The sequence below is a fragment of the Amphiprion ocellaris genome, chromosome 18, assembly GCF_022539595.1.
Source record: "Amphiprion ocellaris isolate individual 3 ecotype Okinawa chromosome 18, ASM2253959v1, whole genome shotgun sequence".
Classification (NCBI taxonomy): domain Eukaryota; kingdom Metazoa; phylum Chordata; class Actinopteri; family Pomacentridae; genus Amphiprion; species Amphiprion ocellaris.
In genome coordinates, this window is record NC_072783.1 from 24,366,847 (window position 1) to 24,391,195 (window position 24,349).

At 41.0% G+C, this 24,349-nt stretch overlaps 3 protein-coding genes across 8 annotated transcripts in view; 2 read left to right on the plus strand and 1 right to left on the minus strand.

Annotated features, from left to right (window-relative positions):
- The window catches only part of LOC111584921 (circularly permutated Ras protein 1-like), a 13,061-nt gene extending 7,649 nt beyond the window's left edge, over positions 1-5,412 (plus strand). Inside the window, exons 17-21 of one of the 3 annotated variants that reach the window (XM_023294273.3) lie at positions 2,033-2,150; positions 2,622-2,762; positions 4,844-4,937; positions 5,029-5,055; positions 5,159-5,412. In XM_023294273.3, the coding sequence (XP_023150041.2) occupies positions 2,033-2,150; positions 2,622-2,762; positions 4,844-4,937; positions 5,029-5,055; positions 5,159-5,248 (470 nt within the window). In that variant the 3' untranslated portion in view covers positions 5,249-5,412. Of the gene's footprint in view, positions 1-2,032; positions 2,151-2,621; positions 2,763-3,756; positions 3,830-4,843; positions 4,938-5,028; positions 5,056-5,158 lie in introns of those variants that run through there. The other 2 variants (XM_035940959.2, XM_035940960.2) reach the window with 2 other exon arrangements.
- znf668 (zinc finger protein 668) overlaps positions 1-10,702 on the minus strand; it is a 25,099-nt gene extending 14,397 nt beyond the window's left edge. For both annotated transcript variants that reach the window (XM_055004682.1, XM_055004681.1), the window contains exons 1-2: positions 10,297-10,702; positions 2,602-9,708 (exon numbers count right to left, since the gene is read on the minus strand). In XM_055004682.1, coding sequence (XP_054860657.1) covers positions 7,697-9,700 — 2,004 coding nt within the window. In that variant the 5' untranslated portion in view covers positions 9,701-9,708; positions 10,297-10,702 and the 3' untranslated portion in view covers positions 2,602-7,696. The remainder of the gene's footprint in view (positions 1-2,601; positions 9,709-10,296) is intronic.
- znf646 (zinc finger protein 646) lies at positions 9,962-19,489 on the plus strand. Of its 3 annotated transcripts, none has more exons than XM_023294255.3 (4): positions 9,962-10,118; positions 11,707-14,519; positions 14,742-15,821; positions 16,131-19,489. In XM_023294255.3, exons 2-4 carry the CDS (start codon positions 11,923-11,925, stop codon positions 17,020-17,022), a joined length of 4,569 nt encoding a protein of 1,522 aa, XP_023150023.2. In that variant the 5' UTR covers positions 9,962-10,118; positions 11,707-11,922; the 3' UTR covers positions 17,023-19,489. The 3 variants fall into 3 exon arrangements, with proteins under 3 accessions (XP_023150023.2, XP_023150024.2, XP_023150022.2); XM_023294256.3 differs by lacking the exon at positions 9,962-10,118 and adding an exon at positions 10,278-10,435; XM_023294254.3 differs by lacking the exon at positions 9,962-10,118 and adding an exon at positions 10,858-10,993.
- Positions 19,490-24,349: the final 4,860 nt, after the last annotated feature.

The following is a 24,349-nucleotide window of genomic DNA, read 5'->3' on the forward strand; positions in this document are numbered from 1 at the left end:
GCAGAAGCTGCTACGATACAATAGAACTTTATGTTTTGCCACTTCTTTCAAGACAAGAATATGTCTGAATACAAGTCACACTGCAATCTGTGATTTGGACTACAAGGGGACTGCTGCAGAAACGTCCAAGAAAGAAAGAAAGAAAGAAATATTACCAGTCTGTTGCTAAAAAAAATACAGTAACTTCCATTCACCTTAGAAACGTTGATGCTGGTGAATTGCATGGTTCATTAGTTTAATCCAGATACAAATATCTCAACAACGATTGGATGGATAATGAGGAAGTTTTGCACAGACATGCACAGTCCCAAGAAGATTAATCCAAATGATCTTGGTGATTCCCTGACCATAACGCAAAACCATGTTCCATTACCTGAACATTGTGTTGCTGTTGGTCGACCATGTGTCCAGATCTCATCGGAAAACTGATTAGCATTCAGCCTTTATGTAGACATTGCTTTACACGTTTTTTAACCACGCTGACAGAATAATTTAGCATTACTATGACATGATATGAGACACTAGGAGATCTGGGTGGAACTTTCAGTATAGAACTAGTTTGAATTCTACTTAAAAGACAGGAACTACGTTGTGTTTATAGGTAATGATCTGCGTGGACAAAAACAACTTCAGAGATCCCCAAGGCTCCAGTCTGGGGCCTCTTCTGTTCAACATCGACATGCTCCCACTAGCTCAGATATTGGAAAACAGCTAAATGTGTTGCCATAACAATTTAGACAACACATTTATATAACAATGTCACCAGGGTACTATAATCCCATACAAGCACTCAGTAGTTGCACAGAACAAATTAATAACTGGCCGTGCCAGAATTTTCCTCAATTAAACAAAGATAAAATGGAAGTAATGTTTTGGGAGGCAAGGAAGAACAATTAAAAGTCAGTAGTTAGCTTCAATCTGGAATGTTAAAAACTACAAACCAAGCCAGAAATCTCGCTGTGATCGTGGACTCAGATGCCTCACTTATATCTCAGCAAAACTTGGAAAAGCGTGCTCATCCATTAAACTTCCGTCAGCCTGACTGCTGTCACAGCGTCTTCATAGGGCATAGTTCATTTCGAACGCTGCTGCTTGTGTCATCATTAAGCCTTTACAATGACATCCCATCTTGATTTTAAAATGCTGCTGTTGGTTTATGAAGTACTGAATTTTTTAGAGCCAAAATACATTTCAGTCCTGCTGCTGTGTTATGAACCATCGAGACCTCTCAGGTCATCTGGGACGGGTCTACTTTCTGTCTCCAAGGTCTAAACAAAACAGAGGCAGTTTTCCATTTTTACGCAGCACATATCTGGAACAAAGTCCCAGAAAACTGCAGGTCTGCTGCAACTCTCAGTTATTTGAAATCAAGGCTAAAAGCTTTTGTTTTCCTCTGCATTCATTGAACACTGCACAGTAACTTTTACTTTCCTGTTTAATATTTTATTCTCTGTTCAACTTTTTAAATTGTGTTGAAATGTATTTTCAGATTGTTTTATGTTCCTTTAACATTTTTTTCTTGATGCCTTTTATGTTGGATGTAAATCACTTTGAATTGCTTTTTTGTTAAAATGTTCTATACAAATAGATTTACCTAGTCTGATGAAAGCCCTGTGCTAGAACACATTGGTAAAGTAAAAGAAATCCATTCAGTTAGTCTACCACTGTTGCCAAGTTGTATTTCACATCTGGATTCAATAGAAATAAATATATTCAGTAGTAGTTCAACCTGAACTTGGAATTACTGAACAACTGCCTGAGGGAAGCAGCATGTATTGTGAGTATCAGATGGGTGAGAGTTGGTTCATCGGAGCCAGTCTGACCACTGACTCCTGGTTCAGGCCAGAGCGCTGTTTAAATCACTCCCCCACCACAGTATTTTTGCAGAATTTTAGCTGTACAACTAAATCTATTGAGCACTCCAGGCAATGACAAAAGCAACATGTAATTTCTATGCTTTAAAAACCTTAAACTCTTTCTGTTTCTTTCTGAATTCTGTGTTTCAGTCGTGTTCTTTTTGTGTTGTTTTTAGTGCCTGCACCAACTTCTGGCAGCCGTGTGTCTGTCCAGCTGCAGATCAGGTACAGACAGAGGAACGGACAGAGGATGCTCAGAGTGTTAACCACAGACCGAGGTGTTACTGATGACAGGTGATGATGCTGCTTCCACAATCACAATGCTTCATTTATTTTTGAATTTTCTCGTAGCACACCGAGCTATTTGCATGCCTGTGGCCTTCTCATAAGCCTAAACAAGCCATTATCTTCTGACATCTTTAATCAACGAGGCGTTCTCACCCTCAGGATAAAAATTGATTAGATGTGTTATTTTACGCCAATCTCAGCGAACCTTTAGGCAAAGTGCTTTTGAAAATCCAAGGAGACTGCCTGTTGCCGAGAGACTGGAGCTTTCATGCAGAAATTATGGCTCCTGTGTAAATAATTTCTCATCCATTCTAACATTTAGTTACACGGTAAATGAAGCACTCAGCCCAGTCTGCCTGCTTCATACACCGAATGAAGGTCATGCCTGTGTGTGTTTGCAAAGTAATATAATGGCGAGGCTGATGCTGTGAATGTTGAGAAACACTCTGGTGCTCACCGTGTGAAACTCCTTCTCAGCTCGACGGTCCTGTCCTCTCTGTCTCTGGCCATCATTCAGCTCAACTCGTCACAGGCCAGCGCCGCTCTGGCAATCAGAGGCCGCTTTCTCGACGCCAGAGAGGAAGGAGAGCTGCAGAGGAAGCTTATTGAGAGAGCAATGTGAGTAACAGCAGGGACGTCTGACTGGCGGCAGCATTAGCCAACATGTAAAATGAGAATCACTTCATGCTGAAGTCTGACAAAAGGATTTAATGAAGGCTTATTCTACACATTTCATTCAGCACCAACAAAAGACAAGGAGACGGACGAGTGTCGGATGTAATGCATCATTGTAATCACATTACATCACATTAAAGCAGTAATCATTACTATTCATAAACTGGATGAGTTTTCGCCAACTTTGTTGTTGGCTTTGTGACAATACATTAAAGGAAATATGCTGTGTACAGTGTCTATAAAAAATATTCAGCCTTGTTGGAATTTACTCCCTTTAACCGCTTTTTAACATTGAGTCATTTTTTTTTGGCAAAAAAATAACAAGAAATGATTGTTTTTGGGGGCAGATTTCTCAAAAGCAATGTCAAATAATTACAATTAAACAATTTCATTTAGCAGATGCTTTTATCCAAAACGACTTACATCTGAGAGTAGATACAACACAAGCAAGGATCTACTTAGGAGAAGACAACCTGGATAAGTGCGATAAAACAGGTTCAAGTGTGAATTAAAATGTCACTGCATAAGGATTCAACCCCTTCAAGTCAGTATTTAAGAGATGCACCTTTGGTTAAAATTACATTATCGAGCCTGTGTTGTTTCTCATTCAACTGTGTACATCTGGACACTGCAGTTTTACCCTGTTCGTTTTGTTTTACAAAACTGCTTAAGCTTTGTTCGGTTACACAGGGATTGTGAGTGAACAACTTTCTTCAATTCAAGCTACAAATTCTCAGTTGGATTAAGATCTGGACTCTGACTCTCCAGAACATTCACCTTGTTGTCTTTAAACAATTTCTAGGTAGCTTTGACTGTATGCTTCGGATCATTTTCTTGCTGAAAAACAAATCTTCTTCCAAGTTGCAGTTCTCTTTCAGACTGCATCAGAATTTCCCAAAACTTCAACTGTAATCATTTTCCCCTCTACTCTTACAAGCCTTCCAGGGTCCACTGCTGAGAAACAGTTCCACATTATGATGCTGCCACCACCATGCTTCACAATGGGAATGGTGCGTTTGTGATAATGTGTGGTGTTTGTTGTCGGCTGAACATAGCATGTAGTTTGATGGCCAAAAAGCTCAATTTTGGTTTTATCAGACCAAACAACCCTCTTCCAGTTGACTTCAGCGTATCTCTGATGCCCAGTGACTGGACCTTCCAGATACAGGTGTCTTTATACTATAATCGCTTGAGATATATTCACTGCACTCATGATCTTCATTTCACAAACTATATGACTTTTAGCACTTCACAGGGGTAGAATACTCACGCAATTTCTTATTTTACATTCAAGTTTTGCTTTAATCAATTTTCTTGACTTCGTCCCAAAAAACGAATTATATTTACCACAATTCAATGTTGAAAAGCAATAAGAGGGAAAAATTTTGAAGGGGCAGAGGGAATACTTTTTATAGCACTGGATATCCTTCTTTTTAGGAGAGGAATTTGTGCTGATATGTTGACACATATAAGGTTTAACACTAGATTATGAATGTGACAGTGCATCTTAGGTGATGTTGTGGAGGAAAGAAAAAGTAATAAAAATTGTAAGTATAATAAATTACTTCAGACAGGGCATGTAAATAAGCAAAGAAATGCATTTCTTTTTGAAACTGTCTCCAGTAATGTGAAACACATTACTTTTTTGAGTTACAATCCCAACACTGAAAGTAAAACACACAAGAAATAGTTCAATAAATGTGATGGTAAAATAAAAAGTAAAATAATTTTTGCCATCACATAGTGTGAAAAGTCTGAATTTTAAATGGTTTTAAGAATTATTTTATCTCAGCCTGGTGAACATTATTGTAATTCAAAGTTTGTAAGAAGTTCCCACACAGTGTGATTTTTCAGTTTATTTTTTGGTTTGTTGAATGGTATGATTTTTTTTTATCCTTTGTGATTACTTCGATCAGTAAAAAGACAGTGTGTGTCTGAATACATGCTGTTTGCGTCTGTTATTAATATTAAATTTCTTAGGCTTGAGGGGTAGTAAATTACACAAAGTGTCTGTCTGTTTGCAGAGAGCATAATCGCAGTGCAGAGGACAAACAAATATACCAAGATTGGGTAAAAACCATGGAGCCGATATACAACAACATACATAACTTCACAAGGGTAAGCATTTCGGGTGTTTTTATTACATTCAGTGCCTCTCATTACTGTAAAATCACCGCATTTAAACACTTGATTCTTTTTTTTGTTCCAGAGAAAATCAGTTATTTCAGACTCACAGGTAATCCAGGCCAATTTCTGATTGCTTCTTATAAGGGTACTTACTGTTCTGCCCATTTTTGCTGAACTTTTCTTAATTTGTCCGTTCTTCCCCCTCCCACCAGTCTCTAACAGATGCCGGTGCAGCACTGCTCTACAGCATGAAGCACAGCAATAGAAAATCCATCTCGCTGAAGAATAAACAGAAACTCTAGCCAACAGTCTCCCTCCACCTTTCACCTCGCTGGAAGCAGCTCAAGTCATAAATGTCGATGCTTAACGGTGCAGTTAGACCCTGATTATCTGGCTGAATTAATATCATTCAAATATTTCACAATGTAAATATTTTATGAAAGTAAATTGCACAACTCTTTTCTCAGATTTAGACTCTTTTTTTAGTCATTTTTAGCATTACGCATGAAAACTGCTGAAAAGATATACAGTAAATACAGGTGTGTATTTGACTCTGTCAGTGAAGCCTACAGGAAAAACCTGATTCAGAAACACCATCATGTGGTGAACACCCAGATTTTTTGGTGTCTGCAAAATATGTCTCACAACAAACTTAAAAAACAATAAATATGCAGATTAACTGAAATTATTTTTAATGTGTGTGTGCAATGTACCTTTTGACACATGCAGGAGGAAAATTAAGCAAACAAAAGCAGCTCGATTTATGCATATTCTTTATACAGATAGAACATGTGCACTGCTTGGTGTTTCGTAGATGTACCAGTACGATTGCAGTGACTTTAAGTTCACATCTGTACATCTAAATCAGAATGATGCAAAGAAAAAAAAGCTGAATGTCAATATTTAAAAGTTGCTAAGGTAGTAGACAGCGGTGAATTGACAAAATATGACTGAACAAGTACTGTAATAATCATGCCGGAGGATAGAAGCCAAATCATAATTGCACATGTGTTTCTCTGGGCGACCCTCATAACACAAATATGTAACTCTGAGCAGATGCCTGTGGAGCATTAGTATGGACCCGTTTTCAATGTCGGCAGGCTCCAGAAAAGTAGAACACACACAAATCAGGCTTTAACCGGAATAGGGGCAGTGATGCTGAGCAGGCAAAGGCCTAAACTGTCTCTATGTGGAGATCTATGCCCATCTTGCATCAGGAGTCAGTGGCCACATCCTACCTTCATCTGGAGCTCCTTCTCTGGGTCATTGACCGGAGATAGAAGGTCAATCACCTCCATGAGTCCTGTTGGTCCTGTTCACAGATGAAGCTGATGATGATGCTGTGTCCGGTGCAGGTGGAGTCACAGGAAGCCAAACCACGGGGAGCAGCGCTAAAAAACTGAACACACTCCAAAATTGTAACTACACAGTTATTTTTGTGACAGATCATTTCATCTTTGAGTCTCACTTACATATCATGATAGATATTTTTCGCCATGAATTTTAGATTTAGTTTGTTATAGCACTTAAAATCAGCTGTTTTTTCAGAATAAAATATGAGACAAGTGAGGCACATAGTGAACACAGTCTAATGGAGTCTATTACGTCTAATCGTGCATGTCTAATTTGATAGTGAACATAAATCAGATTTAGCCAAGCTAGAACAAGAAGACAATACTTGAAGCAATTAAATATTTAACATGAGCCAGTAAAGAGACAAAAACTACTAACAAAAAATGGTGTACTGGAAGACACTACAGGAAGCAGTATAGCTTCTTAAAAAATGTCTAATTTGAACGCAAAAATGCTTTAAAATAATTGGCAGTGCATGTGTCAATAAAATTGCTTTATGTCACATATATACTAGTCCTTGATTATAAAGAAGCATGACAGCATTCATCATAAAATCTTTCCTTGTAAACATCCTTAAATGTCACAGAAAATGCATAAAGCTCTGTTTGTGCATGAGTCTTAATGTATTTCAAGGAGACATATGCAGTACTTGAAAGGTTACCTCTAAGAGTAGCAGTCCACTAATGGAACAAAACCACTTTTACTTTGCATTCAGTCTTTTATGTGTTCTAAAAAGTGTCATCGTCAAGTACATGTGTGAGTTTTTTCAAAATGATGTACAAAATACAAGTCTAACAAAAACAGAACAGTAGAAAAACAGAACAGAACATTACCATGAGTTACACATCACATATTTTATTTGTATAAAAGCGCTATGTCTTCGATTGAATACTTTATAATGCCACTGATTTTTAAAAATTTTACAATTTTATAATAATCAGACAATACTGTTACACAGTCTGAAATTGTTTTTCAACAAAATGTAAAACAAAAGACTGCAAAAAAAATTTAAGACAAGCTGCAATTACAAATATATTATAAAAACATATTCACCTTAAATCACAGGAAATTTATCTTACTGATGATTTACAGTGGTTGGTATATACTGTGTTTTTGCCACAATACACTGTAATGAAGATATTACAACAGATAAGACAGTTTCATAGTGGGATACTTATAGTACAGTATATATTTTAAAACAGTCATATGTAACACTTCAAATATAATGGCGGTACAAAACATGAGCCAATGCTAACGACACAACATGAAACAGACTATTTAGAATTTTTTAAAGGCTACGTTGAACATTTCTGACCCATCATCTAATAAAGATGTACAGCCACTGGCTAAAAGTATGTGGAGGTAAAATTACAAAACAGTAAAAACAAAAAACACGTTTAAAGTCCCTCCTCTTTGACTAAGTACTCTGGAAGAGTCTGAAAAGCGGTCACAGGTACAGTCACTGGAACCGTCAGAGATATAGCGCTGGGTTCGACAGTGGAGGGAGAAACCTCACTGGGGGGAGGAGAAGGGAGAGGGTCTGTGTGAATAATGTTTAGCTCACTGAGGGTGGCTGCTGATGTAACGTCTGCATGAGTCCGTAAGTGCTTGCGAAGGTAGGCAGCGAACAGAAAGGCTTTGCCACAGTGGGGGCAGCTGTGAGGTTTGCTGGTGGAGTGGATCTTCTGGTGTTTGCGCAGTCCAGATTTGTTGAGGAAGCCTTTGCCACAGCTGCTGCAGACATGTGGCCTCGGCTTGGGATGCTGCTTCTCATGCTCCTGCAAATCTGCCAGCTGTGCAAACTCTGCATGGCAGGTTTCACAGACATGCGATCCCAGGGGCACAATTTTGGTGACAGACGAAGGAGCAGAGTCAACGGGGTGAAGATTTTCGTGAGCCTGAACTTCATCCCAGGTACCAAATGTAGCATCACAGTGTGTGCAGGAGAACTGAGGGAGAGTTGTGTGGGCTGTGAAGCCTGAGGCTGATCCAGCCTCTGTCTCCTGTTGTTGTTGTTGTTGTTGTTGCTGTTGTTGTTGTTGCTGCTGCTGCTGCTGCTGCTCAGACTGCTCAGCTAGATGAGTTCTTTCATGTTTGCGAAGGCTTGAGGATACAACAAATGATTTCAGACACTCCTCGCATTTGAAAGGCCTCTCTCCAGAGTGCACACGGCGGTGCTTGTTGAGGCTGGAGCGCTCTGCAAATGACTTGTCACACTCAGTGCATGAGAAGGGCCTCAGACCGGTGTGGACAAGCATGTGACGCCGCAGGTCCCAGGAAGCAACAAAGGCCTTGTCACAGCTCTGGCATTTGTAAGGTCGCTCTCCAGAGTGAACGCGCTCATGCACGGCCAGATCAGCCGGCTGCCGGAACCTCTTGGAGCACTTATCGCAGGGATAAGGCTTGAAACCCAGGTGAGCACGCTGGTGGCGACGGAAACTGGATGGGTCGGAAAACATCTTGCCACACTGTGGGCAGAGGAACGGCTTCTCACCAGAGTGAGTGCGGAGATGAGACTGGTAGGAGGACAGCTGAGTGAAGCCTTTACCACACTGCTCACACTGATATGGTTTATTCTGGGAGTGGATGCGCTGATGGCAAGCCAGAGAGGAAGAGCGTGAGAAAGCTTTGCCACAATCTGAGCACAGGTACGGTTTTTCTCCAGTGTGGGAGCGCTCGTGGTTTTTCAGGTCCTTCAATTCTGTGTACGTTTTTCCGCACACGTCGCAGGCGTAAGGCCGATGGCCCTGATGGTTCCTTCTGTGTTTCCGGAACACCGAAGGATCTGCGAAACTCTTCCCGCACTCGGCACAAAAGTACGGCTTCTCTCCGGTGTGAGAGCGCATGTGCACCTTCAGTTTGGACAGCGTCGGGTAGCTCTTGGAGCACTGACGGCAAGAGTAAGGACGCTCCCCACTGTGCTGCGTCATATGGATCCTCAGGCAAATAGCCTGCATGAAGGCTTTACCACACTCTGTGCATACAAAGGGTTTCTCTCCAGTGTGAGAGCGGCTATGGTTGCGCAGCTCTGTTGGCGTCTTGTACGCCTTGTGACAGTCAGGACACTGAAAGGGGCGCAGGGCCGAGTGAGTGCGCTCGTGCTTTGAGAGTTGAGCTTTGCTTGAGAATGTTTTACTACACTCAGAACACGGGTGCTGCTGCTGACGTTCCTTCACATGTGCTGAAAGTTTGTGGCTCCGCAGAGCTGACAGATTTTTGAAAGCCTCTGTGCACAAAGAGCATTTGAAGAGGGGTTTAGCTTTTGGGGGCCTGCCTCTGCCACGCTTTTTTGCAGACTGATCCCTCACCACTTCTTCATCTTGTTGACTCTCTTCATCCTCCTGCACAGGAGGGGTGTACTGCTCTGCAAGAGGTGGACTGCCAGGCTGAGGAGAGGCCATCTTAACAGCTGCAAAGAGGTTTTTACAAAAAATACACCTTTGTAATAAATGTAAATAAACAGATGATTTGTAGCATAAGAATATGTGATGAAAATTTTTCCACAACCATTAAGCTAAAGTCGTTTGACAGTTATGAATATGTAGAGCAGATCTTCAGTGACTGAGGATGATGATGGACCAGAAAAAATCAGAATAGTGCAGTCACATAATAAGAGAAATATGTGGGTGTGCATTTAATCACAAAATGGCTGGCATTAGGACCTCAGGGACAATAAGCTAACCGCTCTGATGCCAGAGGAAGTTGCCGATGTAATGTCAGAGATCACAGTGCTTGAATGCCTGACATGTCCCCGACCGGAGACCGAGATCAAAGATCACGACTCAGTGTGATGGTGTTGAGAGCAGCTGGACACGATAAGTACGTTTTCTTTTTTTGTTTTTTTGCTAGCTTGCTCGCTAAACATTTTTACTAACTCAAAATGGCTGGCTTTAGGACCGGCTGCAGCAATTCACTCGACAGTGCCTTCACCATCGTGACATATACAGGATGGATTTGGCTAATATGAGTGCAATAGAGAAGCAAAGGTGGTTCTTACCAGACTCAGGGCATTAATAGTTGGTCCACAATGTCACGGTACGCGGCTGCATTTACTGAGACGCGGTGATTGCTGTTGACGGGCAGCGGGATGGGGGACGGCTCTAGGACCATGATGACGACAGCTCTCGGCAAGCCAAGTGTGCAACAATTTAATGCGTTTAATGTAAAATATTACGATAAGACAAATAATAAAATGTAAAAACACTGGTATTATCCGATAGTATCTAATAAAGTTCGCCAGCTATCTGTCATACATGAAAAATAGTTGCTGCGCAGATTATCTTCAACGTTCATACCCCAACGGCAGAGCTAGCAACGTAAGCTGAGCTAGCTGTCTGAAGCAGCCCCCGTAAGTTATTTTACGTATTGTAGAAGGCAGCAGCGGCATTTTAATACAGTCGTCTATGTTGTTGCCTTTTATTTGCCCTCGTTATTTGTTTGTTTTTTGTTTTTTTTACGCCATATATCGTGAGATTAACAGTTGGATCCTTAGCCAGCGGAGTTACTTCACAGAGGGAAGTATTTCTCTGCTGCACATTTCCTGTTTCCTAGCAACAAGAGCAATGTGGAAATGGGGATGGAAGAAAAAAAGACAATTGGAGAAAAGGGGGTTGCCCTTTACATAAAGATAACGTTTATAAAATAATAAATGGATATTTACCTTCGGGGCTTGCATGTAATCAGCGCCGCTTCAGGTATTGAAATATACGCATTTGCTGACGTTGTAATTCCGCATTTTAAGCGACTTATTGGCGTTTTGGTGCAATGTTTGTTTAGCTAGCCATGATGGTGCTAGCTGGTAGCTCGCCAACGATAGCTGACTGTTCGTCTTGAAAATGAGCACTTCGCTCTTCCTAAAAGCCTAAAGAGAACACGTATGTTCATTATATTTTTGTTTATAATGCCAGAAACTTTTGTATTTGCTGTGGCGACACATATGTAGTGAGAGAGGCGTCGCTCTCCCGGTTTATTGACACAGCGAGTTCAGTTAGCTTACTGGTGCAGAGATGTAGCAGAACATGTTGGGCTGCTTCTCACTGTCTGCATTCAAGTAAGTCTGTGACTAAAGTCTGGTTGCCTTCTGCCGGATACAATTAACATGCGGTCGCTGTTTGTCCCTAAAATGTATTCACTCTGATTCAGGGGTTGATCAGGGATAAAGAAAAAAAAATGTGATATTCACTCATGTTACAAAAATTAAACGGGTACAACTTACGTGAGCTGTTGTTTATAATTAATAATAATGATTGAAGAGCAGTCTAAATCTATCAAAGCTTTTCTCTTGTATAAACATGTAATAAGCATCTGATAATGTTTAGATTACGTACTGCATAAAGCTGAATACTGATTCGTATATTGTTAATGTATTGACCACAGCTCTAACTTCCGTCTCTCCTGTCCTCAACAGCTCACTTTGCCTGCTTTCCCCAATCTCAAGTCCCTCTGCGGATTGTGTGGAAGTGGTTGAACATCTTAAGTGGTGTCACTGCCCTGGACATTCCTCGGACCTTATTGAAAAGAAGTGATGTCTTTTTATAAGGACAAGAAAGGCATCTAATGCATTTCTGTCCTGCATACTCACACACGTTGTGTCTGGTGCACTTCATTCAATCATTATCTTGCAATGGCAGTGCAAGATTCTGGCAGGACAATGGGGTTTCCTTGCAAACAGTGTGGCATGGTATGTCATGATATGCATGATCTGCTGGAGCACATGGATGCTCATCTGCAGGAAGAGGAAGAACGCAAATACAAATGTGATGAATGTGGACGTGGTTATAGGCATGCTGGTAGCCTAGCTAACCACAAAAAGACTCATGAAGTGGGTTCTTTTCAGTGTAACATATGTGGTAAAGAAAACTCTAATGCTTTGGCCCTCAAGAGTCATCTCCGGAGCCACACATCACAAAAAAAATACTCTTGTGCAGAATGTGGAAAATCTTTTCGTCTGGCAACACAGCTGGCTACACATGAGAAGGTTCATATGTTCAGACGAGAGAAGAAGCAGTTGTATACTAAAGCAGACATAGAATATTCCACGCATGAAGATGAACTCGAAATTGAAAATGATCACCCACATCATCTTCGTGAGCAATCAGCTAGTGTTGATGATTTTACAGAAAATAGTCCATCAGAGGACAAGTCGGAGGTTACATATGACGAAACCTGTGATGATACAGAAAGTCGACCATACAGATGTGATATATGTGACAAATCATACATACACCATCGAAGTCTGACTAATCATAAAAAGACTCACCAAGTGGGAATGTTTGAGTGCACAGTGTGCTTCAAGCAGTTCAATAACATGGCTGCCCTCTACAGCCACCAGAGAACTCACAAGGCAAGAAGCGGGACAGACCTCAATTCACCCAGTGAGTCGTATGCAGACACACCAGTGGACCACTTTTCACCTCAAAGCCAGGATGCTCCAGTAAATTTTTGTCATTTGTGTCAGGTACTTTTCCCTAATGATGATGAGTTTGAGGAACACATTCAAATGCACAACTCTTCATCTCTTTCATTTGGGCTTCAAGATACTTTGTCCGAGAACCACAATGTATCATATGACAACAGTATTGCTTCACCTGAGTCTAATTTTTATGCATCTCCCATAAACAATATTTCTTCAGTGTCATCTGTAGGTAATCATGGAGGCTTTGAGCCACCACAAGAGAAGATTAGAAGTAATGGCCATGTGTACTCAGAATGCTCCAGTAATAATACTCCACCTTATAATAGCACTCAGGGAGAACACGCAAACACTCTCAGTCCTACCCTGATGCCTGCACAAAATACTGGCAGTGCAACTGAAGCAGAAGAGACTTCAACTGTAGATTCTGATGAGCGTCCCTTCAAGTGTCAAATCTGTGGCAAAAGCTACCGGCACTCTGGGAGCCTCATCAACCACAAAAGGTCACATCAGGTCGGGATTTACCAATGTTCCATATGCAGAAAGAGTTATCCTCACCTCGCCGCCCTCAAAAGTCATCTACGTCTCCACAAAGCTCAGCCATCATCGTTTCACCTCAACACTGAGGGAGACTGGCTCTCATCAGAGCCTCTGACTCTGGACAACCAGCAGGGCTGCTTCTCCTCCCAAGATGCTGATGAGGAGGATGACAACAATGATCACCCTGTGCTTGGTATGGATCAGGAGAATGGAGTCGACCACAGCAATGGAGAACTGTACCATGAACAGTTTAATCAGGACTTTTCCCAGGATATGACTGTGCATCTACCTCACAATGAACACATGATGCAAAGGCACATGTGTGCAGACTGTGGCGAGACATTTGCAGATATTGCAGGGATTAAGTCTCACAGCTGCCCACTGCTACAGCAGCAACATAACACCACTTGTAGTGACTATGACAGTAGTTCAAACCTCCAAGCTAGTAATGGTCTCGGTGCCATTGTGAATCCAGGAAGCGATGTAGATTTTCATGTTGTGAATGGTAACCACGACCAAAATTACTTTGAGCAGAATTTCCATGAAAATACGAGCAGTGATCAGCTAAATGGGGACAGAGATGACGATGACACTGATGAGGAAGATGATGATGGAGATCTGTATCAGTGCTCTATATGTGGCAACAGCTACACCAGCATGAGGGCTCTCAGGAGTCATCTCCGAGGACACACACAGTCAAATGGTACTCCTGCAAGCTCAGGGCCTTCTTCAATGTCCTCTCACGAAGAAGTGAAAGATGAAGACCAAGGTGAGATGATGATCTGTAGTACATGTGGGGAAAGCTTTGCTAACAGGCAGGACTTGGTTAATCATCAGCTTCTACACAAGGACCAGGTGGACAATGTGAACCATGTACATATGAACAGTGATGTTTCTGAAAGCAAGGAGGAAACAGAGAGTGTCATCTGTGGCAGGTGTGGCATCTTCTGTACCAGTTACCACCATCTTACAAACCATGACTGCACTGCAGCTGAGAGGAAAGACGAGTTAAAACACACTAAAGAGGAAGTGAAAGTAAACGACATTGCCCAGCATGAAGATACGAATCTCATCAGAGAAACTGTTGATACTGGGGGTCGTCAGTACAAATGTGATCAGTGTGGGCGGTCATACAGACACGCTGGCTCCCTCCTTAACCATAAAAAGTCCCATAAAACAGGTGTATTCAGATGTCTTGTCTGCCAGAAACGCTTCTACAACCTGTTGGCCCTGAAAAACCATCAGAGGTCCCACTTCGATATTAAGAGGTCAGTACCTGCAAGAATATGCATCATTAATACATGTAAATTTCTTACATTTAACAGGATTGTTGCACATTATTAATGATTGTTGTCAAAAAGTAGTTGCTTACAGAGGTTTTTTTTATTTGCTTCACAGATATGTTTTGCTGTCATGTCTTTATTCCTTGTGTAGACTGTTCCCTGTTTTGCAAACACAGATTTAACTGTATGCCTCGTCTCCTCCCACAGGCATACTTGCCATGAGTGTGGGAAAGCCTTCAAAATTCAGAAGCAGCTTTTGAACCACCTGCGAAGGCACAAAGAGAACCAAGCCAAAATCCAGGAACTTAACAGCCAGATCCAGGCCCTCATGCAGATGAATGGGACCAGGTCAGCTGAAGGAATGCAGTCCTTAACTTCAAATGCCAATCAGGCTTTTACATCTACTCGGCGCTGCAAGCGACTGGCTGAAGAGAAGGCAATGCAAACAAACTTGGAGACTTCGGTTAAATCAGAGGACACAGACGAGCAGCGGCCTTTTGCCTGTGACCAGTGTGGGCGAACTTATCGCCACGCAGGAAGTTTGGTCAACCACAGAAACTCACATAAAACAGGTGAATATTACTGCTCTGTTTGTAACAACACTTACTCTAATCAGCTAGCAATGAAGAACCACATGCGCACGCACTTTGCATTTAAAAAGCACTCTTGTCAAAACTGTGGAAAAGGTTTTAGAGGAAAGAAGCAGCTATTAGCTCATGTCTGTGCAGACCTCAGAAAAGATGGGGCCAGAGGCAGGAGAGGCCTAAAATCTAGAGCCTTTAAGTGTAAGGAATGTAAGCAGACCTTTCCCTCTGTTGACCAACTGGCAGCCCACACCTGTGATGGACCTTCAGGTAGCGGAGATGCACAATCAAATGCATCTCCAAATAAAGAGGAGCGGCCTTATACATGCAACATATGTAACCGCAGCTACCGCCATGCAGGCTCACTGCTGAACCACAAAAATACCCACAAGACTGGACACTTCAGTTGCAACTTCTGCTCTAAGCCCTTCACTAACCCCATGGCTTTACGCAATCACACGCGCATACACACACAGAAGAAAAAGTATGTGTGCCTCACATGTGGGAAGGCCTTTCGCTTGGCCAGCATCCTGCACAACCACCAGAGGGTCCACAGTCGGGTGGTGAGTCACTTCAGCTGTCCTGTGTGTGGAAAGAGTTTCCAGGGCAGGTCTGGCCTGAAGAGGCATCGCTGCCACAGAGGTCAGGAGAACGCCACGCAATCTGGAGTGCAGCAGTCAGAGAGGGGAGACAAGTGCTTCACGTGAGTCGCTGTCATTTTGTCTTAATTGGTCAGAATTTTTTAGTTAAAAAAAGCTGACATGACATTCATTGTAAAGATGTTAGGAATAATATAAATTCTAAATATATTGCACCAAATCTCCAATCCCTGCATTTACATGGCTTTAAAGTAACTAGAATTTGCATTACAGAAATGTTTAGCATAAATTTGAACTAGCTACAAACTGTATCACAGTTACATATTTTATTACACAGCTGGGAAATTGGTGTTTCATCTCTAAAATGTTTTGATTAGTATCCCTTAGTATTACTATCCATGTCCCTGCTGCAGGTGTGACCTGTGTGGCCGCTCCTACCGCCATGCCGGCTCTCTCCTCAACCACAAAAAGACCCACTCCGACAACCTCCACCACTGTACGTTGTGTCTCCAGACATTTCCTGATCCTCTCACCCTGCAGATACACTCCCAGATGAGGCGTCACTGCTGCCCCGAGTGTGGCAAAACCTTCTGTCTGGTCGCACACCTGCAGAGCCACATGGAGGTGCACTCCAAGGACCGGACTGCTGTGGTCTGCAGCATCTGCCAGCAGAGCTTTCCCAGCACAGCCAGCTACCAGGAGCACCATGACATGCACCACGCGGCTCAGGGCCCCTATCAGCAAAGCGAACCCATACACAACAACCTCTGCTGGGACTCAGGAATAGATCAGTCCATGGGGATGGGTGGGTTGCACAGCCAAGTTCCTCCACCTCTGTCCCATATTCCAGAAAGCATCCCTAATTCACAGAAGAGTAGAGACATTTTTGTCAGCGAGGAGAAGAGCCACGTCTGCGAGCACTGCGGCCGAACGTACCGCCACGCCGGCTCCCTCCTCAACCACAAGAACAGCCACAAAACAGGCTCTTTCTTCTGCTCCGTCTGCCAGAAAGAGTTCACCAACCTGATGGCTCTCAAGAACCACCGACGCATCCACACCGAGCCCAAGCGCTACCAGTGCCTGGAGTGTGGAAAGGCGTTCCGTGTGTCCACTCAGCTCATCTGTCACCGAAGGATACACACCAAAGAGAAGCCCTTCGCCTGCATGCTGTGTGACAAGAGCTTTTCCAGCAAGTCCAACCTGAGGCACCATCAGAAGATGCACCAGAGCAACCAGACCTACAACTCTTCATTTAGCATGGATGCTAATGCATTCATGGACCTGGACATGGGGTCTTTCCTTTGAAGTAGTGCTACAGAGCATACAGGAGAAGAGGACAAGTGGTACTTTTAGTTATTTCTCCCTCTATCAATAATTGTAAAATTGTATTTTATTTTCAGAAAGTGCTCCTTGCTCCTGACAGAAGCTCCTTTTGAAGAGATGCACATTTCATTACTGACTTCCAGTCTTACCTCTGCAACAGATGGTGACGTCACTGAAAAGTCTCCAGAGGGTTTATCAGTCAGCTTTTATGAAGGCCTGAATGTTTTCCACGAATGCACAGGATCCCTAAGAAACAGTGCAGGTGATGAAAACATTAATCTCCGTGCATTCCTCAATGACTATCCAACCAACCAAAGTGAACAGAGAAGTGCAGCACAGGTCCACACAAGAACAATAACGCTGATAACACGTTTTTCAAAAATAGTACTGTTCTAACTCCTGCTATGTATAATTGTGTTCAGTGCCTCTGTAAGTTCCTTAGGAAACAAAACATACAAACTATATGTATCTCTGGTTCCTTTTGTTAACTTTGCCGTCAGTGTTGAAGGACTGCTCACCTTCTGTTGGGATTTCAAATAGGGCAAGCCTGTTATTTTTCAAATACCTCTGGATGTGTTCGAAGGTCAGTGGCAAAGTTTCTAAAATAATATTATCAAGTAAATAGTTGTACTGCTAATAATATTCAAGTTCACGCCGAGTGACATTGTATGCTAAAATGGATGTATTTATTAATTTATTCCTGTTAATTTTATGTGCATATTTTACTAGAAGAACTTTCTATGAATGTTGTATAAAAACGGTCTTCTAAAACTCATGTAGCCTTTAAGGAACTCCTCATCAGTTATTTGTAACTCATGAGCATTCAGTTACAACGATCTAGACGGAGCCAAGGATGGCGTGTGTTACTGGCAGCGCTCAGGGTAAACCTTCAAAAGGGACTTACCTGATGTGTTAAACAGTTGCTGAACCGAGCATAGCATTCTCGTTCCCAGTCGTGCCATTTCAACACTTGCATAATTTCGCTCATGTTACGGTTGTCAGAGTCACTCAACATTTAGTTGCAGCTCCACTGGCTGTGCTTGCTGTAATCCATCTCCAACCTTGGAGGAGCATCAGTTACATTGAAGTGCCAGTGCCTAATATGTAAGTCGATTGTAGCAGTTTAATGTGAACAAACCTCCTCCTCTCACTGAACTTGTCAAACTGTAAACCATTGATTTAATTTCATTTTTTTTTCAATTTATCTCCATATCTGTGCATCTCCTCGATCACAAACAGCAAAGACATCTTAAAGCAGTCGATAAAAATTTTGCAATTGTGACATGAAAGTGGTTCCTTTTTTGCTTTTTTCTCCTCATGGATTTTTATTTAATCTGAAATGCTCTATATGAATCACACAAGTATATACGTGGCAAAAAAAAAAGCCTCATATCTGCCAAGCACAAGTATTAACCCAAACATGAGAGTTTTATTTACGAGGGCGAACCAGTTTCATCTTCATGTTCATGAACCACTTAATGCTCTGTGAAAAATGTGCAATTATTGATTCTTTGAGTTGTTTTTTTTTGTTTAATGTGCCTGTTGTCCCTGCAGTGGTTTCTTTTCACTAATCAGAAGCCATGGCCTTTGTTTTTAGAACAATCCACGACGATTTTTTTTTCATGCCTTTTGACATTGTATTTCATGTATCAATATGTTTGGCACTGGTCAGAAGTATGAAATACCTCGAAAGCCCTGCCTACCTAACAACTACTACTTAATGCCTCATGCAGCTTAATTGTAGAGAATACACTGTAATCACACAAACTCAGTTATATTATAATACGCATAGAAAGATTGAAGCGTCGGTTTTAAGGTTTTTACTTTGTAATTTGCAGAGGGCTCCGTAATGCGGTTGTCTTTCTGCAGTTTGTTGTTTTTGAGATTTATATTTGCACACATGTAGATGACACTTGTAGCCTAAGGAGGACAGAAAGTCTATAATAATTCAGTCTGCTGTTGTTTGACAAGCAGCAAGTCGGTTGCTCGATAAATCACCTCAGCTAGATTGCGGGTTGTAATATATTAAGCAATATGCTCAAAATGTCATTTTAGTGCATGATTGGATTTCCATCTCACTTGTTTTGTCTTATATTAAGTACCACAGATTCAGTATGTGCCATTTTGTTACATTATTTAAAATCCTCTGTTTGAATTCTGATGATTTAGTTGACCTCACTGGAACATGTTTTAATATGCCATGCTAACCTGTACAAAGGCACATGCACATTGGAGTTAAAACTGACGGTAAACTGACTTATTTTTGTACAATGTTCTTTTCTCCTTTGGCACTCGACACTCCCCCTGTCATAACAGCCTGATATCGTGTTTAATCTCAGAGTTCTGTAAATATTAGAATGAAAGTGTTGGTTGAATCTCTGTACATTGGATTGGCAGCAGGAGAAAACTGCTAGATTAGCTATTGTGTAATAAAAAAGCATCTTCCACACGTTCTGGTTCATTGCATTTCCAACACTCAAAAGTATCTCTTAATATTTATATAACTATTTTATCACTCTGAAGGGTTGATTTTTACTTCTTTGTTAGACCTTAGTTCAGAATATAAGAAAAGTATTTTAAAACTAGTGGAAATTAAAAGACTTGGAAAATACAGTGTGGCTGTTTCTTGTTCTTATTTAGTAGTTTGGGGTTTTAAAAAAAATCTTTTTTCTTATTGCAATATAAAAGTTAAAGTTACTTGAAAATGGAGCAGATTTTGTAGTTTGCACATTAACACTTGCAGTACTAAAAATTGTCAGTTTTATTGTGAAAATACATTTGCTACACAAAGCAGTTTATAAGTAAAAGAAGCCAGTGCATGTACAGTAAATACAAAAAAAAGGAATAGAAGGCGAAGAGAAATAAGCATGAAAATGTTAGTTATTGCTCAGTAATGTCAATGGCTGGCCTGTTGGAAGTTTAAAAAAATCTTCCCTGGAGTCCCTTTAAAACATGTGCTTGTCCCTCACAGTTGACACTGCAAGATACTTAAAAATAAATAATATAAACATCTAAAAAAAAAAAAAAGTATCTGTATGATAAATGGACAGAGGACAAGCAGACAGATCCCAAACCGGACCTGAAACACTGTCAGGGACAAAACATTAGAATTCTAAAGAACCATGTGGTGAATGACAGTTTGATTAAAAAAGATTTTACAAAAGGAAAAAAAAGGTGGAAAACAACAACCCTGTCCACTGCGGTTCTTGCTGGTTTCGGTGGCAACAAAATTACAGACTCCACAATCACCAACATCTTTTTTTTTTTTTCTTTTCTTTGTAGCTTTAAAAAGATCTTCACAGGTCCGATTCAACAAGCAGTGTGATTGTGAAGCTCCACCTAAAACACTGTCGGTGTCTGTAATTTTCTTCACTACAGTACATTCCTCGCAACATTCCCACATGTTAGCAGTTTGGGATTGTGTGTCTAGTGTTTCAAGCATCCTGTCCTACAGGCACTCGGACGGTGATGTGAATTCAGGGGATTGGAACAGACGAGACTAAATCTAAATTCTCCTAAAACTTAGTAACATGAAAACAGACAAGACAATGTTATGATGACCTGCGGTGAGCGGTCAGTGTTGGTCTCAGGAAACCCAGTAACAGTGCATGAGTACGGTTTGCTCCCTTAATCAACAGCTTTATCAGGCTACTAAAAGAACAGGTACATGGAGGTACTGGCAAGGCTAGAATACATTTCACCTAGAAGTAGCTACATTCAAATGGCCTTAATGTGCCAAACAGTATGTCTTACTCACATGTGATTTATCTTTCAGAGGCTGTTGTGGTAAATGACCAGCACCAAGACCCCGTCTAACCCCTTAGAATAGCAGGGGATCAAACTGCAGCCCAGCTGGCAGCTGTAGCTGTGTTACATTCACTGGAGTCCTGCTGAAAAACAGCACAACGCAATACAGGAGCATGGACTGGATCAGGATTTTTTGAATCAAACATCCGAAAACCCGCAAAGGTCTTGCAGATCTAAAATAAGTGGAATATAAAGGCACATGGTTTCTAAAGATGATACCGCTAGTAATAAGATGTTACTATTCCTACAGAGGTGGGAGAGTTGCTCTTTGCAAGTCCTGTGGTCACCACTAGACCCACAGTGAGAACTGAGGACGTCTCTCCACCCAACAGTCTAATAAATTAAAATGGTCCAATTGTAGCCAGGGTTCCCCCTGCAGTCAGAGTGTACGGTTCATCATCCAGAGGTTCCTCCGCCTGGCTCGTAATCAGTCGCTCCATGGTTCTGTCACATCTGTTTCCAGAAGAAGATGAGGCTGTGGAGACATGACAGTGATTCAGTTACATCATCATCAGTATCATATCAGCATGTTATGATTAGTGTCAGAACAATTTGGATGCTTGATTTGACGCTGATATTAAGTGATGATTTATTACAATAAAGATAAACTAAAAAAAATACAACAAACAAACAAAAAACATACACTTATATTCACAAACAAGAACAATTAACAACTATAATATTTTTGTTTTGTTTTCCTAACTTGATGAATTTGTCTTTTAAAATTTCTGATAATAATTATGAAAAATGATAGAATGCAGGTCTTAACAGAGAGAACACATTTATTGAGATTTTGATTTGATGACTTTTTGATACTGCCAATGATCCGCACTGCACTGTATGAAAATAAACTAACTCCCTGAAACTCAAGCAGTTCTGGGTGGGTTTTTTTTTCTTTGCTCCTCATATTTTTCCCTCACTGTGGGCATTTTTCACTGCAATATAAAGTCCTGCACCTCTATACCAGCAGCACAACCACGGCTAGAAGTACAAAGAACTCAAAAATAGATTTTGTGCAGTGTTACAACTTTATATTGTCCTTATTTCTTTCATTACATATTTTGCAAACACTTTAAAAGCTGGAATCAACATTTAAAATATGACGGCTCTACATACTGCAGATGTTCTATTTCTAATTAGTTTCCAAACTGTTTATTTTGGCAGATTTTAAAACTAAACATATAGACATAATTTGGATTAAATGTCACAATTTTAGGCTTTGATTTGAGTGATTTTCCAGATGGAACCACACATCACGCATGACTAGTCCTTTCAAACTGCTGGTGGGTTTAGAGGTTCAGAGGGTTAATCTAGCTTTCAGAGGGATCACATTTTTATTCAGACTCATATATTGGACAACACTTATTCCTCTGCTGTGAAGGTGAGAATGATACTCACTGAGCTGTTTTAAGCTTGGTAAAGTGGCCCCGCAGTTTCTTCAATGGGTTCTGCAAAAAAAAAATCAAGAAAAAACATTAGCAATTTTCCCATCTAACAAAGTTATCACTTTTCCTAAATTGCCTGTAATAAACCTTTTTCCTAACAGACATCAGTCATAGTAGAAAAGTGCAGGTGTTCCTAATGACATTACTAACAGCTTCTGTTATTCATTATTCATTATTATCAAAACCCTGACAACACACACATAAAATTCAGCCATCAATAATTTAATTGTATACCCCTGTGTTTTTCACGCCATGATGCCTTTAAGTGGCTTTAGTAAAAGAAAAGACCTGTTGTTTCTCAATACATGTGAACATACAAGTTATTTTCCGATCTGATGGCTTGTGACACAGCTGCAGAGTCGTCATACCAAAAAAAAAAAAAAAGAAAGAAAGAACAGCACAGTGTGCTCACATTTACCAAGAAGTGATTTACACCAGGGACATAAACAATTTTTAGAGGATTACTTAACCCCAGAGTAGTGGCTTATACTAATAAATCACTCCTCTTTGCATTAAAAACAACACAAATAAAGATTTTACTCCAGAAGCAGCCATAAAATAACGTATAGAGGAACAACTGTGTATTTTTACACACAAAAAACACCATTTTCTGTCACAGAATCTGCGTCTCCTTCGTCAATCTTACCACGTAGAGGTCGTTTGTGTGATTTGCGTCGATGCACCATGACGCCGATAATCAACGCAGCACCAACCAGCACAACAGCGAGCACCGAGAAACTGGTGATGGCTGCCAGTTTCCACACATCAGGCGTCTCATCCACAGATTTACCTGTTAAATAACACATTATAAGTACAAGAGAAACACAAAGAGAAACAGCACAAATGAATTTATGAGTGAAAGCAGCCCCAGCTTGTACCACTCAAGTATTACTGAGGCATATAAGTCACAGAGATAAACAGAAAATCCAGGTGCTTTAACAACATTTGTAACTGTCCTGGTAGTATAGATGTATAGATGTATAGATAGATAGATAGATAATGTTCTCCTAATGAGTTTATCGTCTCAGTGACTAGTTTCAAATCTTTCAAAAACATTAGGAGGAAATAAAAATATAATAAAACATACATGACCAGAAACCTTTTCAATTATGGTTCACATTGTACATATTGAGAAAATTATAATAGTAATTCTGGCTACCATCCAGCTTTTTAAAATCTTGTCATCCAGGTGTTAAGTACTTAAGAATTAATATTTTTGAAGAATCACATGCTTATGCTCTGGGACTCTGAGAGGATGTACTACATGGGAAACACAAAGTGAAAGTACTTTACATTAAACCACAGTAACTTTTCAACAGCTGCAGGTGAGTGTGATGGGATTCAGGGTCTTACATGTGTTGCAGGACGGAGTCTTTGGGTACTGCTTGCACGATGCGCAGGGAAGACAAACATCCAAATCTGTGCTCCAAAACTCTGAGCTGCCACACTGACCTGCACACAGAAATGCAATTTATTTTAGTTATTATAACATTTTATATTTCATTTACCGGCACAGTCTGTCGAAGCTTCATCACAGCGAGTTTGCAACGAAACATTTGTCATGATTTGTTAGGTGAGATCAGCTAATACAGTAACAACTGACGCTAGATGAACTTTTTCTTCTTACAAAACAAACCTGGGAAATTCCTTTGGGTGAGACTGCTGATGCAGATGAACATCATCACAGAGAATTAGACAGTCACTTTGTGTGCGTGAACAGGCGGGTCGTGTGTGAACGGCAGGATGTGTTTTCACGCCGCGCTTCCTTTGAATTGTTTTGCTGCCGCGTACATGTGCGGCTTCCAGAGAATAAAACCCCAAACGTGTCTGAGAGAAAGACGCCGGCGGTTTAGCTTGGACAGAAAATGTCTCCCTCTGTGGACACAACGGAAAGCTTCATCTCTTTTTATGGCTGCCAGAACAGCTGAACAATTAAAGCTGTGCACTTCCCAGATGATAAGGGAGGGACGAGCCTGAAGATGTGACACAGTTAAAACCAACAGCAAACTGAGTGCGGAGACTGTTTCAGCGGTTTAATTGTGTGGTGATGTTCTCTG